A 17,101-nucleotide genomic window follows, 5' to 3' on the forward strand; every position below is an offset into this window, starting at 1 on the left:
ATGGAACAGATTTCTAATGATTTAGTACGTGTAGGTACTGTGTCCATACTTCTAAGTGCCTAGCTCATGCTGATGTGACCTCGGTGTATTCACATCACGTAACACTTGCTCGGAATTCCTTGGCTCCCCTGGGGACATGGCTCTGGCTCTTGGACACGTTTTTTATGGTTTTACATTATGAAATGAAAAATAAATAATACATGAAGGTGTGGGAGGTCGCTTGAGGACTCGGGGCCTGATTGGTTTGTCTTGGCAGGCGTAATGATGGAAGGAACCAAACCTTCTTTCAAAGTGCAAGCACTCTTTGGAATTGCCTATAGTCAGGATTGCACTTGGGCTTCATCTAGGAAAGAGCTAGAGTTAGAAGTGAAAGAGCATACTAGGTGAAGAGTGTCGAGTGCCCCTTGTCTCTTTGTTGTAAATCCAGGTCTCTGAAATAGTCTGTTTGGTATATTTAAATCAACCGATTAAGATTCTGAGGGATTAGAAGGGTATTTTTTGAGTTTGATTGGCAGGATGGCTTTCTAGGATCTTTCTGTGCATACTTCACCTTTTCATTTTCCCTCCTCTGCAGAAGCCTTAGCCATTAGTTGATCCCTCTCTTAGCTTCTTTTCCCCCACCTGTTATTGTTGGCCTTGGAAACAGCATCTGTGACATAGAGGATATTAGGCTTCAAGGTGTCCTCTTTTTAGGAGACAGAGTTGTTCTTTTTTTTTTTTACTATTATTTATTTTAAATGGAGAATTTGCAGATTGCCTGTTCTGGTGGGTAAGGAGTAGAGGTTTGAAACAGGGAAGGAAATCTGTGTGATGTTTGGTTCCGGGGAGCAGCTATTTTGTCTCACCAACCCATTCTTAAGTTCTGCTGTTAAAAGTTGACAGACATAAGTGAAAAACTTCTGCAGAGCAAAATACGGCTGCTGATCAATGGACAGAAAACAGCCTCTGTCATCTTTTCCTTTGTCTTCAGGTACATAAATCCCATAGTTAGAGCAGCTGAGTTTTCACAATGTACACAGATGTTGTTCCATTATGATGTGCGCCCACAGTAATGGGACAGATAAAGGCTTTTCTTATGCCTGATTCCTACTTGGATGCCAGAAGGCTAGACTTTATTTTTGTGAGTCTGGGTGTCTAATGTAATTTGGGCCTTCGTGTATCTCTGACAACTGTCCACAGGTACTAACTGGTGTTCCATCTTGTCCCTGTCCTTCTTGTTCTCGTTCATCTCGCCTTCCATCAAGCAGCTGAGTTGCTGAAAGACCAGATTTTCGTTTTGTGTTGCAGGAATGGAATATTGCAAAACTTTCTATTGAATATGATTCTGAACCATTTGGGAAGGAAAGAGATGCAGCAATCAAGAAGCTGGCTAGTGAAGCTGGAGTGGAGGTCATTGTTCGAATTTCCCATACATTATACGACTTAGACAAGTAAGTTACCATTAACTCTGATTTTAAAAGGGAAATACGAATTTTATGTAGTATTTGGTTAGATATTGTGTGCTGCTTTCTATGGGGAACACTTCATAGTTAGGAAGACTACAGATTTGTTCTGTGTTTCTCTTTTATCCATCCATCCGTCTGTCTGTCCATGCATCCATCCAAATTTTATTACATATTGAGTAGGTCTTTGCAACTCCGAAAAAGATACATAACTGTATCTGAAATACAGTTTTGGTTTGGGGTTCTTACAAAAATAATGATCATGTTAATTATCTGTCTTTTATAATGAAGTTACTCAAACATCCCTGTAACTTCTCCCAGATAAGATTGCTGCTTGGTTGTTTTGTCAGATTGTTTTGTCCTTATTTCACTTGCTGTAAACCGTTAGCAGAAAGTCCTTTGTTTTTCAAGAAGTACTTACTACCAGTTATGTATTCAGTAAGTAATCGGGGATTGTTGGATATCCCTGCATCTCCTTACTTAATATCTTGTTTATATTTTTCAACAGATCTATTTAAATGGATTAGTATTAGCTTCCTATTATAGAAACATAATCCACGAAGTATTTGAAAGTATGACTTGGCTTCTCTTAAAATATTGAGTAACTTACTGTGATAGATGCCTGTTTTTTTTCTGTTACATCTGGCTGCTTCTCATACATTGTCTTGTATGGGAGGAAAGGGAGATATTTACTATTTTGAGACAAATACCTGGGTTTTTGTTTTAGTCCTAAATTGAAAATTCCTTTTCTTCTCTCCCTGCCCAAGCACAGTTGAATCAAATGAACAGTTGTTTCCATCTACCATTTTAGTAAATTATTTCTTTGAACTTTTCCTGTTTCTGGGATTTTAGACATACTTGAGGTGACAATGCAAAATATGGAAGCTCTGTGTTTTTACAACAGTTGCGTATAAAACTAAACCTTAATTGTTCCCTATATTGAGAGTTGTAATACTGACTACTGTTAATACCAGAACAGAAAATAGGTACTTTTTTATGCAAATAGTAGTGTTGTATGTGACTTGGATGTATCTTTGGGTAGCTATGATCTCTTGTCTGCTTTGCTGATCTGCATTTTATTTTGCCTTGAGCTGTCCATATTCATTACTTATTTCTGAGGGACCTTCCTAAACCTGGGAATGAGAATAACTTACTTCCTTATAAACAGTTAATTTATGTGTCTCCCTAGTGGGTAAAAAAGGATGATAAAAAAAAAGTCCACAGTCTGGATTATCATGTATATTTGCAATTTTATATAACATGCTACAGGCTGGTAAGAAGATATTTCTCTGTGTGTATTTTTATATATATATATATATATATATATATATATATATATACACTACTGTGTGACAAACTTTTTTATTTTTTCCCCTCTTTTTTGCCAATTCAGAATAATAGAATTAAATGGAGGACAGCCTCCTCTTACTTACAAGCGATTCCAGACCCTAATTAGTAGAATGGAACCACTGGAGATGCCAGTAGAGACTATAACCCCAGAAGTAATGGAAAAATGTACTACTCCAGTTTCAGATGACCATGATGAGAAATACGGTGTCCCATCACTTGAAGAGCTAGGTATGTTCTAAAATTGCTTTGACATTTTGAAACACGTAAGATGTAATCTACTACTAAAAACATAATACTTAAAATAAGCACAAGAGATTCTGCATATGGTTAATGGTTAAACTGTTACCAGTTATGACATACAAAAGGAACAAAACCCAATAATCAACTCTGAATTTTAGTCATTTTCTTTTAAATGGAAGGTCAGAAGAAACTATACCAAGTACTGTTTGGCTTCGTATAATACAGCGTAGCCATTTTCCCATGGTACCAAATAATCATTAAGCTACTAATAGTCTTTGATACTTCATTTTGTATTAAATGCATTTGGTATCTTTGTGCTTCAAGTCATTAATCTGTCATTTTACAAATTAATTTAAAAACCCCTTTTGTATTGCAATGCCAAAAAGAAAAGAGAAAAAGATCATAATAAGGCAAATAATGGTTTTTGAGACTTCTTGGCAGGGGGAGGATGGGAAGTCTTATGTTTCTCTAGATTTAATTTTAAGAAAAATAGGAACCAATTATCCTGTGAATCCCCCTCCTTCTCTTTCTTGTTCTTGCCCACCTGGAAATACAAACAAATGTGGCATGACCTCCAAATTGCTAATAAAGGGGTCTGGATAGATTTTAGCTAGTCTATAGCTGCTCTGTCTAGTCTGTTTGACCTCTCATAAAACAGACCTTTCTTTTAAAGCTATTTTAAGAAAAGAACTCGCTAGAGAGTGGTTAAACTATAGGCAGATGTGTCATCTAATGCACTTGGTGAACAATCCTGGGGGAGTTGTGGGGGTGTGGAAGAAATTCTGTACCTTCTTTTTGTCTTTCTTTTGCAGCTCAAGTATGTTTATCATCAATCTGACAATAATCCTCATGTGTTATTTAAGTTAAGGTCAATAAAACCTGTGATTTTCTGAAGATACCACTCGTGCTTTCAATTTGGTGGAAGAAGATTTTAGACATCCTGTAAATTACAATAGCAATGTTGATTCTTAGTAGTAATTTAAACCAAAAGAAAAAAGATATTTTGGGGATAGCTGCAGAGCTGAGAACTTGAAAATAATTTGAAAAATGATAAGGTCACTTTTTGCAAAAATAACAAAAAAACCTAGGAAGTGGAACTGAAGTAAAACCATTCAGCATGTAATACTTTTGAGTTAATGTAAATGTAAAAGCAAGAATTGGATTTTGCTGCAGAAATTGAATGTGTTGTTGAATGGGCTTTGCCCAGACTTAGAATAGAATCATAGAATAGATAGAGTTGGAAAGGACCTTAAGATCATCTAGTTCCAACCCCTCTGCCATGGGCAGGGACACCACACACTTAAACCATGTCACCCAAGGCTCTGTCCAGCCTGGCTTTGAGCACTGCCAGTGGTGGAGCATTCACAACTTCTTTGGGCAGCCTGTTCCAGTGCCTCACCACCCTCACAGTAAAAGGATTTCCTTAGATCTAACCTGAGCTTCCCCTGTTTAAGTTTTAACCCATTACCCCTTGTCCTGTCACTACAGTCTCTAATGAAGAGTCCCTCTCCAGCATCCCTATAGTCCCTCTTCAGATACTGGAAGGCTGCTATGAGGTCTCCACGCAGCCTTCTGTTCTCCAGGCTGAACAGCCCCAACTTTCTCAGCCTGTCTTCATACGGGAGGTGCTCCAGTCCCCTGATCATCCTCGTGGCCCTCCTCTGGACTTGTTCCAACAGTTCCATGTCCTTTTTATGTTGAGGACAGCAGAACTGCGCACAATACTCCAATTGAGGTCCCATGAGAGCAGAGTAGAGGGGCAGGATCACCTGCTGCTCATGCTCATTTTAATGCAGCCCAAGATACAGTTGGCTTTCTGGGCTGCGAGCACACACTGGAGCTGGCTCATGTTCACCTTCTCATTGACCAGCGCTGCCAAGTCCTTCTCTTCCCAACCTGTAGCTTGATTGCACAGTATTTTATAACTTTGCCACGTGTCCAGCTTAGGGTTGGTCTTAAGGTACAGTAAGATGTACTGGGTTTTTTGAGCTACATTATAAGCAACCAAGGAATTTTCTTGTTTCAACTTGCTTTTCAGGTTTTGACACAGATGGTCTGCCTTCTGCAGTATGGCCAGGGGGAGAAACAGAGGCTCTCACACGATTGGAAAGACATTTAGAACGAAAGGTATGTTGCAAATCACTGAAAGTGCAACATATCTGGGAAACATTGCTACTTTTTGGAAAAGAGGAGTTCAGCAAGTTGCTTTAGAACAAAATCAAGCCCAGACTTGAACTCTAGGCCTCAATGTAATTACATAAATCAAGGTGCTGTTTCTCAGTTTTAAAAGCTGGTAGCAGGCTGTCTTTAATTTGAATTTTAGAGGAAGTCTACTGTACAGTTTTCCACTCAGAAATAAAATTCTTTGTTCTTGGGAAGTAATTTTACTTGAACATCCTTTTTATAACTTTGAAGGGGAATTTTTCTAAAAGCTAACATATTGCTAGTTATTTAGGTTTCCTCTGTATTTAAAAGAAAAGGATAGGTAGTTCTGGGAGAAGAGATAAATGACCTTCTAGAGACTCTGCTGGTTCAAAAGGAACACCTAGATATAGTAGGTAAGGTGATCATTTGTCCAGTGCCTGAGGTCAGTTACAGACAGTGCAAAATTTCTCACTTTATAAGCTGGTCCCTAGCCTGTAGTTTGATACTGCTGTGTGGTTTTTGTTTTGTGTTTGGTTTTGTGTGTTGTTGTTTTTTTGTTTTTTAAAGGCTTGGGTAGCAAACTTTGAAAGACCACGAATGAATGCAAATTCCCTCCTGGCAAGCCCTACAGGGCTTAGCCCCTACCTCCGCTTTGGCTGTTTGTCCTGTCGTCTCTTTTATTTCAAGTTAACGGATCTGTACAAAAAGGTATGATTTCTACATGGTCAGCTACACAGTCTTGGATGCCATGGTTTTTCCCTACTTTTCCTAATGAAATGTTTTCCTTTAATGATGATCTTTAGGTAAAAAAGAACAGTTCCCCTCCCCTCTCCCTCTATGGCCAGCTGTTATGGCGTGAATTTTTCTACACAGCGGCGACTAACAATCCACGGTTTGATAAAATGGAGGGGAATCCTATCTGTGTTCAAATCCCATGGGATAAGAATCCTGAGGCTTTGGCCAAATGGGCAGAAGGCAGAACAGGTTTTCCTTGGATTGATGCTATTATGACACAGCTTCGCCAAGAAGGTTGGATTCACCATTTAGCCCGGCATGCTGTAGCATGCTTTTTAACTCGAGGTGATCTCTGGATTAGCTGGGAAGAAGGAATGAAGGTATTGTTTCTTATTCTTGAATTTCTTAAAGTACCTATGAAAGTTGCAGATAGTCATTCTATAATTGTTGTCACTGTGTGCTGTAAGTTGAATTTTAAACCTTAAACTGCGGCCAAAATTTAATCGGTTCTGATCAACAGACAAATCTTCACAGCACCACTGATTTAATGCTCCCTTTCATTGGAATATTACAGTGTTTCTTGCAGTCAAAATAGGTCTGCAGTTCTTTCTTCCTAAATCTTGGCAAATAAACATGGATTATTCTTGTAACTGAAATTTCTTTCTAGTCATACTGTGTGAACAGTTCCTGTTCTCACATCTTGCATCTGCCTTCCTGTGAAGGGAGAGCACCACAGGAATTAAAGGGGGAAGACTAAATGCTTGAGAATGTCCTTTCAGCAATTTCTGTCCCTTTGCCCAAAGTTAGAAGTGTGAGTATGTACAACATGATGTGGCTGGAGTTTCAGTGCAGTTAATTTATTTGCAAGTATCCAAGAGATGCTGAAGTTCAAATTACAAATGTCAGTCTTTCGAAGAAAAAAAATGGAATAATGTTGTCTCAGCCTTTGAATCAGTTTTATATTTTTAGAAGGATAACACATCTTGTACTAAGCAATGATAATCAGCTGGAAATAGTTTTTTATGTTTGAAATCTAAAGAAGAGTTCATTTGCCGTGACCTCATATGTGTATAATCTTAGGAAATTTCAACTTTCTTCACAAATTAGTTGTAAGCCAAAATCTTTAATTAAAAAAAAACAAACCAACTGTCTTGGTTACACAACACCATAAGCTGCTTTAGGAATTTTCCTTCTGCAGTTCATCAATAAAGACTTCAAAGATGCACATACACAGGTAATACAGCCAAACAACAAAGCTCTCTATTACAGAAAAACACTTAACTTGTGCTTACTTTTGAAATAATAGATACATGGAGGGCTCAGACTTGTGCACTGAAGCACATTTAATTCATATGTCCATAGCTCGCAAGAGTTAATCTGGCCTTCCCCGGTGATCTTGTTTTCAAAGTCTTATTACATGGCAACATCTAGTGGAGCAGTTGTGTGCTAACACTTAATCTTCATCTGAAGATCGTGTTACATTATGAGTCACTTTCTATTTAAAAAGTTTTTTAAAAGTGTTTTAAGATAAATCTTGTTTAAAAAAAAAACCAACACCAACACACACAAAAAAACCAAAAACACACACACTGGTTTTTTTTCTTTTTTTTTTTTTTCCAAACAGTTGCATCTATTTAGACAAAGATGCTTTTCTAACACTTATTCAGTGAATACTCTAGACTGAATGCCTTATCAAATATATGTTGAGAGAGATATCCTTGTTTGACAGTATTTATTTTAGAATACTGTTAGTTGAAGGTGGGTGCCAGTAGTAAAGTGTTAAATTTTAGTGGCTTAGTGTGAAAAAGATGATTGTTTCTTTGGAACATTTGGAGATGATGCAAGTTTGAAAGGAATATAAGAACTTGCAAAAATATGTATTAAATAAGTATCTGTTTTGAAAATTACTTCTCAGTGCACTGCTTTTATAAAAGGTACTTGAATATTCTTCAAAGAATAAGGCTTCTCTTTATTTCTTGTGAGCCTGAGCTGCTGGTGATCTTGACTAAGCAGACTAACTTATACAAGTTAGCAATGTCTGTGTTAGCAATTAAAATACAATTGGTGCTGGAAACTTGAATGTTTCACAGTTATTGAGCTCCTGATTTAAAGTAAAACCCTCATAAATCTTCAACAGCCTCATAGGTTATTTTAAATATAATAAGGATAGCAGTTACCAGTGAAGATTTTTTTTTGTTGTTGTTGTTGTCTTCAGACCAGAGTTCATTATCTGTCCCACCATTCTACAGCATGTTTGGTTCATATGCCTCCTAGAATTTATGTGGGTAACCTCAAAACTGTCATTTACTAGATTAACTATTGGCCTTCAAGAATACAACTTCTGAGTGTTTGTGCCAACCAGAAACTCTTGAATTCTACTGTTGGGACTCCTTGCATAGTGAAAGGTGCTGCACAGGCTGAGGTATTCAGACTGACAATCTGAGCTTGAAATGTGCTTTGTGTGTTCCCTGTTCTCTGAAAGTTTGCAAAGCTTACTCTGTTCCAATGTGACGAAGCAACTCTTCTGAAAGCAACAAATGCCACTTGCAAGCAGTCATGCTCCAGCCATCCTTTGGGGATTTAATTTTATAAGGCTGTGTTAATGCAAGAATGCGTAACTTTTTTTGGTTATAGCTTTGACATGTTTACTAAGAGCCAAGGCAGTCGCATTTCGTTCTTGAGTTTGGCATTTAGGTACTGAGCATTCCGTGAGTATTGCCAGGTAAGAAAGAGTGTAGGTGTCTCAAAGCTGTGCCATGTTCAGGCTAACTTGTTGCTCTCATTTCTCAAGGTCTTTGAAGAGCTCTTACTTGATGCAGATTGGAGTGTGAATGCTGGGAGCTGGATGTGGCTATCCTGTAGTTCCTTCTTTCAGCAGTTTTTTCACTGCTACTGTCCTGTGGGTTTTGGCAGAAGAACTGATCCAAATGGGGATTATATCAGGTAATTCACAACCAGAAATTGCAGTGATTTGTGGATGTCAGTTTAAACTTAAACTGACAAGTGGCCTTATACTTAAAATGACCTTTTTTATTATTATTATTTTAAGACGTTATTTGCCAGTACTTAGAGGTTTCCCTGCAAAATACATCTATGATCCTTGGAATGCCCCTGAAAGCATCCAGAAGGCTGCAAAATGCATTATAGGAGTCAATTATCCCAAACCAATGGTAAATCATGCAGAAGCAAGCCGTCTGAATATTGAGAGGATGAAACAAATCTACCAGCAGCTTTCACGATACAGAGGACTGGGTATGGCTGTACAATATTTGCTTTATTTATTTCAAAACTTCTCTCATCTTCTATCAATTATTTTGTCCCCTACCAATGGTAATCAGGTATGAGCTCAGTGTGGTGACCAGGGTTGTGTATCATATAAATGAAAATATTAAGATGTGATAAAGGAAAGGGAAGAAAGACCGAGGGGAGTGCCTCTTTCCAAGTCTTACCCAGAATTTTTTATTCTGTGGGCTTTTGGAAGTTCTTTGGTTAAACTGGGTCTTCTGTGCATCCTGGAACTCTTGTACAGACAGGTTTTAATACCAGTGATTAGAGAATTAGTATGGTTGATAACTTCAGCCATACTGTATTTGCATTTGTAAATGCTGTTGCTCAAATAGAGACAAATGCAATTGCTGGTAGCATTCTTCCTAGTTAGGAAAGACTATCCTCTTTGCTCTGAGAGGTAAAGCTTGTATTACTCAGGAAGGTGTAAGCAGGCAGTGTGTTTAAGTATTGGATATTGAATCAGGATGCATTGCACTTCAACACAACAAATATGTGTAACTAATGAATATGGGAAAAGTTATGTGGAATATTATGTAGAAAATGCCTATTAAGTAATTTTGAGGTAAAATTACTTGGTGAGATCCCAGAAGTAGACAAGATAAATGTTCGTAAACCACTCAGGGTGAGGGTGGAGAATTGGCTATCATTAGAAAAAAAACATGCTACGCTTCATCTTTTCTTTTCTTCCAGTCTGTCTTCACGGTTGTATGTTTTATTTCATTGCGTAGGTCTTCTTGCAACAGTGCCTTCTAATCCAAATGGAAATGGAAATGGTGGCCTCATGGGCTATTCACCAGGAGAAAGCATTTCTGGTTGTAGCAGTGCAGGAGGTCAGTCAAATTCTTTTAATACATAAAATTATTGGAACTGAACAGCACAAACTTATTTTTTAAATGTCCTTGGCGTTATGTATTGTAGGAAAGAACTGAACTGTATTCACAAGGCAGTTCTCAGTGTAAGTCACAAACATTTTCAAATTTATTCACTGAGTTTGGTAGTATTTATGTATAGATGGAATCTATACATAAATACAATAATATATGAATACAAACTCTAGATTTTTTATTTCAAACATGTAAGAATTTTTAACCTGTTTTCTTTCCCCTGAAACTACTTATAAACATGTATCAAACACTTTGATTTCAAAAGCATTTGAATGTGATTTTCTTCTAGAAGTCTACAAGCATCCTGGTACTTGTAATAAGGAGCGATTCATGAGTTTTCAACTCAGAATTATTAATTCGTAAAATTTTCTAAGCATCAGGTTGCTTTGTGGAATTTAGTTCTACCATAATACAGTAGAATATGGTGAACAGTGGTTTGAAAAAACTGAATATAGAATCTGTCATATAGTTCTCATGAAAATTAGACAAATATTGTGCTTACTGTAATGTACAAAGACTAGCATTAAGTAGTTACTAATTAAAAAGTAAACCAGTATTAACATTGTATAAATCCACGGTGCATCAACATCTTGAATATTAGGTACACCTTGGATTTCTTATGAAAGGATACAGCAGAACTGGAAATTTACTGGGTTTGGGTTTATGTTCTTCTTAGGCTTCAGTGAAGGTTAGAAGTAGATTGCAGAGAAAGATGGACCTTGTTCTCAGCCAGTACAGTTTCTGAAAGCATTGAAGTCTAGGCTCGTTAAAGCTGGGTTCTTGAGCTTTAATTTCGTAAGTTCAAAGAATTAAAAGACAGGAAAGGCTTAGTTTAAAAAAAGTAGTGTTTAATAAATTAATATTATGTGCACTTTTCTCTTGAAATATATATACTAAATGTGTACATGTATTTTCACTTTTTACATCAGAAATGTATCAGTTTTCTAGGAGCTTACTGTGTATTCATTTGAACTTGCAAGTGTGAATTTGGAAAGATGAAAGTGTTAGAGCTTTAGACCTGTTCTGAGGTGGTTTGTGGCAGGGGAAAAAAGTCTCAATCAAAGTCTACCTCTTGAAGAACAGAAACAAAATCCCCAACATTTTCAATTTCAAAACTGGAATTGTATTTTCTGTTATGTTTAAGTCTTTACTGTCTCTCCAGGAGCTCAGCTGGGAACTGGTGATGGTCATGCAGTTGTTCAGCCATGTGCTCTGGGGGACTCTCATACAGCAGGAGCCAGTGGAATTCAGCAGCAAGGTATTATGGCAGTGCCTGTCTGTAGAGGATCTTGAAATCCTTGCAACTGTGGAAAAACAGACAAAACATCAGAATAACATGGATAGATTTTTTTGGTGACAGCTGCTGTCTACAACTTTGAACTGGCCTTATTTCTGTTCTTGAAACATAAAAATAATTTCTTAGAGTGAACTTCCTTGTCTCATCACTTTTATCTCTAAAATGCTCATACAGAACAATATTTGCATGTTTTGATTTAGAGGGATCACAAGCGTGACTAAAAAAAAAACATAAACATTCTAAATTGAGTTATTCTAAATGAAAGATATTGAAAGAAAGAAGTCCAGTTTGTGTATCTGATAGCAAAAATTTGCATGGTACCTTTTAGCTGATTTCTCATATATAATCAATTTCTACAGTTTTTTGTGGATATTCCCATATTATGGGGGCAAATTTTTGTTACTTTAACTATACAGAAACTTAATCTGTGATTTGTGATAGATCAAAGTTGCAGTCAAGTTTAGCACAAGTGTTTTTCTTTGCAGACTTGACAGAGGTTGTGTTTACCGATCATGAAAGATTGTAATCAGTGTTTTATTTAAGCATCCAGAACATCACCAGAACACCGCAACTGTTCAGAATAAGAAACCTTGCGACTGCTTTTGCTCATTTGCACTGTTCATGCAGAGCAATTGGTGTCAAGGTCGCCAGCAGATAGCTTGTGAACCAGAAAATAGTTTGCATCTTCCTTTAAATTACTTACATATGTTGTTTTTTTCCTTCACAGATTAGTTATGCTAAGGATTCACTAGCATTGCTATAACAGAATAACAAAAAGGATGAGGATACTTGGAAGAGAAAAAAAAATCTTAAAATTGATAACAAATTAGGGTTATTTGCATATGTACATACTCTTCTTGTTGCAAAATTAATGCATAAATGTGTAGGCACTTAATATTGTTCACTGTTTGTATATAAGTGCCTATATATTTAACTGCTCTAGACTCCAATGAGGCTTTTTTTTAATCATAAGGACTCTTCTGCATTCAGGATGTTTTCTAGCATTATTGCTAATGGAAAATAAATCAATTGGCTCCTTTTTTGTTGTAAAGAATGTAATTGTCCACTTGCTTGCAGTTCTAAATTTGATTTATTATAATAAATATGTACTGTATCTGAACAGGTTACTGTCAAGCAAGTAGTATCTTACATTATGCTCATGGAGACAATCAGCAATCACACTTATTGCAAGCAGGTAATTTAAAGAACAACAAAAAAAACCCAACACTTTTCCTGAATATATAAAGGTGCAACAGTCTTAATATAAATACTGGTTTTAAATTATCAGGAAGAACGGCTCTTGGTACTGGCATTAGTGCAGGGAAACGCCCAAATCCAGAAGAAGAAACTCAGAGCGTTGGACCAAAAGTCCAGCGACAGAGCACAAATTAAACTGGTAAGATCTGAGACACCTTAAAGTTATCCTGATAATGAGTAAATTCCTGTATGGTTTTTGTCTATAATAATATTCATATCACTGCAATGCAAAGAATCCCAATTTATTGCTGTAAATATTTCAGTTCCAGGTACTGTACCAACAAGCAGTATAGAATCCTGGCTTTAGAGAGTTTACGAAGTATGAGGTAGGAAGTAATTATAAAACTAGAACTAGGCCAGCGATAATCAGACACAGATTGAGGTGATAATGAAAGGGAAATGGATAAACTATGGCTTCACATTCATTAGCAAAGCTACTCACTGCTTCTGCATCTCACATGAAGTTCTGCCAGCCCAACTGTGCGAATGTACGGTAACCTGAAATTGGGAGACTAATACAACTAAAGGCTCAGGGACTGGATTAGAGTTTCAGACATACAAGTGGACTAAGCAGAACATGTTTTAGAGAGACAGACTGCAGAAAACCTGCAAAATGGTAGTGTAGTCACTGCATGGGAAGATGTAGGGACAAGGAAGATTTGAAGACTTGAGCATTTGTCATTGATCTGTAACCTAAGTAGGATGCTTAGATTGCCAAAGATTGTCCAGAACAGCTGTGGTGAAAAGTACTTGGGTTTGGAGAAGGAGCACTGCTAAATAGATCTATGTGTGAAAATGTGTAGAGAGAAGCAGTAGGTTGGAGGAGGGAAGGAGTTTGGTAGGTGTGAAAGCATCAACATAGAGAAGATAAGTGGATTTTGTGTTTTGGATATGTTACTTATGAACAGAATAGAGAAAAGAGAAGGCCAAGTGTGTGTTACACTCTTTCCCTCACTGAGCTTGATTTAAGAGGAATAAGGAAGATGACCTGAAAGACAAGTTAGAGTAATTACTTAAGAGGAAAGCCAAAGAATGGAGGGCTATCTGAAACAAGAAGGGACAAAATATCAAGACTTGGAGTGTGGCTTTGTAGATTAAGGGTGATTGAGATGTCATTCTGCCCCTGTGTTTTATAAAGAATAAGAGTTGATCATTATGGAGTTTGAAGAATAAATAAAAATAGGTGAGATAATAGCACATGGAGGGTCTTTAGTGGAATTGGAAGGTAGGGATTCTATACAGCAAGTATAGAAGCTGCATTCAGCATCTGTAGAGTTAAAAAGAGAAATTCTGTCTACTTCGTTTGGATTTGGTAGCAAGATCTATTTCTATTTTTGCTTGTTATGTGGTGTCAGCACTTTAACAAAGTTATTGTGGTGATTATGAACAATTGTGTTGTACTGATTTGATTCAGTGAAGAGCCACAGCATTGTTTCCATGATGCCTGTCACTTGAAGTGAGCTGAGACCTGCTATTTTCTCACATACTAGAAGCACTGTAAACTGTGCTTCTGTGTTCTCAAACTGATTTCTGGTACTTGGATGGGCCTGAGCGGAACCTAGTTTCAAAAGAGTCCGTGTTTCAGTAGCTGTCTTATCAGTAGTATGTGTAGATTCATTCAGCATCCATGTTTTGTATTGCAGAATTCCTTAGGTGCTCGTGTCTATAGAAGAAGTGCCTGCAGAGCGAACGTCTGGTTCCTGTCTAAGCTCTTTTTCAATTGAGAGACAGGTTGGAGGGGTTTCTAGTTTGGCAGAGAAGGCTGACTTTGTTAGGGGTGTTCAACACATGCTGTGAAAGCATGGTAGTCAAATTCAAGTATCAGCCAAGAACATACCCAGAACCGCTGCTGGTGAAAGGATATGTGCCTTCTGAATAGCACTGAAGTACAGAGGATGTTGGGTTTCTCTTGCTTTCTTTTTTTTCCCTCCTTCCCCTTTTAGCCTCTAAGGAGTAAGAAGTGAGAATTGAGTATTTGGGCCAGTACAAATGGGGATAGGGCTTCCTGCACTGAGAAGGGGGGAAAGAGTATTGGTCCCTTGAATTATTTCTGCCTTATTCAATGACTCACAACAAACTGTTTAAGAGTAATTTTTCTCTTTTTCATTGCAGCATTACTGGAAGAGACCTTACCACTCAAAGAACACACAGGACAAAATTCCTGCTACTCTGTATCGGAACTAAAATGTTGTGAGAGTACATGTACTAAAATGGCATAATTTTTCATAAATTATTTTCAATTGTTCTGAGTTGTTGTAAACAAGTCCAATTTTTGGAATGTGTTATTTCTAACTGGCATTTCTATGGTTTTTAACTTTTTAATGACTTTCACAAAGGACAAATTGAGTTTTGTATATAAAGTATTTGGTGAAGAATTTGCTAACTTAATGTAAATATAAGCATTCATGATTAGCGATAGACCCATCAATATATTTTTGATAACCTTTCATGTATATGGTAGTAGGGAAAAGCTGTAGTGATGTTCTGTAAAATGGATGGACATAGAAGGTTTCAAAGTTTTTAAATTGTTCTTATTTTTAGATTCCAGAGCTTGACCTCTGTATGATCAGCTTCATATTTTCATAATGTAAGTGCTTAGGACTGTGTTTAATCAAAATCAGGAGAGTCGTAACCTTTATTAATCACATCTGTATATAAGTCATATGCCAACTTTTTGTCGAGTTGTAAAATTTTCATGTGTATGTCTAGTCCTTGTATTTCCCAGTTGCCTTGTTCAGTAATGACAGATCTTGTTAATAAAAGAAAATTATATCTGTAGATACATATGTCTTTTGTGTGCTCTGTTGCTTCAGTACGTGTCACCAAACAAAACTGGTTCAAGAAAGAAGGAAAATGTAATTTTTAGACTTAAGCTGGAAGCCGCTATCAGTGAACTTCAAGTTTTGTGATACTAAAGGAAAGCGCTATCCAAATTATTCAGGTTTGCGTGTGTGTGTTCTTACCACTAAATGTTTTCCACCAATGTATTAAGAGTTTCTTCAAAATGTAGTTCAGTTTGTTTGGGGTATTTTTTAACTATAACTGCAGTTTGCTTGATAGCTGCAGCTAATTTGCTGCTCTTTGAGGATGTTGATGTCTAAAAACGTATCAGGTTTGCTGACTATTCAGTCAATACTGTTTCAAATAGAAATGTCTTCTTAGGCTGTTAAGATCTGTGAAGCAGTGGAGCAGTCTGAATTACTAAATCTTACATATTACTAGGTCAGGTACCTACTTGAGTGAGTGCACAAATTATTTCTCATGTTGGGGGGAGTTAATTATCTCATTCTTAGTATCATGTGGGTGACTTCCAGTCATGGGGCACTTCTGTGCTTCAGTTTAAAATTCAGACCAGATTTATGGGTTGACAAGGTATGCAGCACAGTATTTGCTGCAGAATAAACTGCCATGGTTCTGCCTGTTCATAGATTTTTGGATGATAATACTTATGTAAGCATCTCTGCATAGTGATTTGGTTATAATAGCAAAATCAAAAGTACTCCGAAGAAAATACAGGCATGCTTATTGTCTTGAGGCAGGGGATCTTTGGCTTATCTTGAAGAAAAAGAATATCTCAACAGTGACAATGGAAAAGCAGATGCTAAGTATTTTCCACAGATCAGTTCAAGTAGAATTGGGAGGTTTCCTAGGAACGTGCATAATCAGTAGAATAAATAATTCTTCTGTTCAAGTAGTCTGGAAAAAAAACCAACCCAGCCCAACCTTTATAGGCTTACACTGTCTTAGGAAGTATTTTATTCTGTCAATATAAGATCATACTGGATTTTTTCTGCTGACTTGTATTAAGAAGAAATCATACCATCTATATTCAATATTCCACCAGCTTTTCTGAATGAATAGGCTGTGAAACTCCCACAGAGAAGCTTCATCAAGGTAAGAACACATGCTTTCCCCCAACTACTCTTGAAAGCTCAATAGATGAAAGAAGAAATTTCCCAAGGAGTTAATTTCTATGGTAAGTTAATTCCCTGCTCCTTAAATGCTGAAAGGAGGATTTCTTTTCTTGATGTAGGCAAGCCCTTAGATTAGCAAAGGAAAATCTGTGATGGAGGTGCTGTTTCTTGTATGTGCTAGCTTGAATGAGCTCTGGTGTCAGGGCTGTGGTGGAACAGTCTGTAAGTAGGTTAGTGTGGGAGGGGGGAGAATTTGCCTTCTGAGCAGCAGTAGCTTCATAAAAGCCCTTTGCTTCATATTCTTCCCTCCTACTAATCCTTGCTGTGGCCATAAAAATAAATAACAAAAGGCTGAGGCTTTGGCTACACAGGAAAATTGACCAAAACTATTGTAATGTGGAGGTTTTCTTCCCCTGCCCCCACTACCCCTTGTGATTTTCAAGTTGGACATGTGTTACAAACCCAGTATGGATAAGGGCCAGGATATTGTTTCTTGTTTGAACACTCTTCCAGCAACAGAGCTTGAAGTATTCCTCAAGAAAGCTCTGT

The 17,101-nt window shown here is 37.2% G+C and overlaps 1 protein-coding gene across 6 annotated transcripts in view; it reads left to right on the top strand.

Annotated features, from left to right (window-relative positions):
• The window catches only part of CRY1 (cryptochrome circadian regulator 1), a 38,895-nt gene extending 23,479 nt beyond the window's left edge, over window positions 1–15,416 (top strand). Inside the window, exons 3-14 of one of the 6 annotated variants that reach the window (XM_061445060.1) lie at window positions 1,288–1,430; window positions 2,836–3,020; window positions 5,071–5,159; window positions 5,745–5,885; window positions 5,981–6,292; window positions 8,704–8,855; window positions 8,962–9,164; window positions 9,929–10,030; window positions 11,229–11,342; window positions 12,505–12,576; window positions 12,670–12,777; window positions 14,751–15,416. In XM_061445060.1, coding sequence (XP_061301044.1) covers window positions 1,288–1,430; window positions 2,836–3,020; window positions 5,071–5,159; window positions 5,745–5,885; window positions 5,981–6,292; window positions 8,704–8,855; window positions 8,962–9,164; window positions 9,929–10,030; window positions 11,229–11,342; window positions 12,505–12,576; window positions 12,670–12,773 — 1,617 coding nt within the window. In that variant the 3' untranslated portion in view covers window positions 12,774–12,777; window positions 14,751–15,416. The remainder of the gene's footprint in view (window positions 1–1,287; window positions 1,431–2,835; window positions 3,021–5,070; window positions 5,160–5,744; window positions 5,886–5,980; window positions 6,293–8,703; window positions 8,856–8,961; window positions 9,165–9,928; window positions 10,031–11,228; window positions 11,343–12,504; window positions 12,577–12,669; window positions 12,778–14,750) is intronic. The other 5 variants (XM_061445061.1, XM_061445063.1, XM_061445065.1 and 2 more) reach the window with 5 other exon arrangements.
• Window positions 15,417–17,101: the final 1,685 nt, after the last annotated feature.

Source organism: Pezoporus flaviventris, unplaced genomic scaffold (assembly GCF_033815535.1).
Source record: "Pezoporus flaviventris isolate CSIRO_AGI_PZ_B2104156 unplaced genomic scaffold, CSIRO_AGI_Pfla_v1 ptg000002l, whole genome shotgun sequence".
Classification (NCBI taxonomy): Eukaryota; Metazoa; Chordata; class Aves; order Psittaciformes; family Psittacidae; genus Pezoporus; species Pezoporus flaviventris.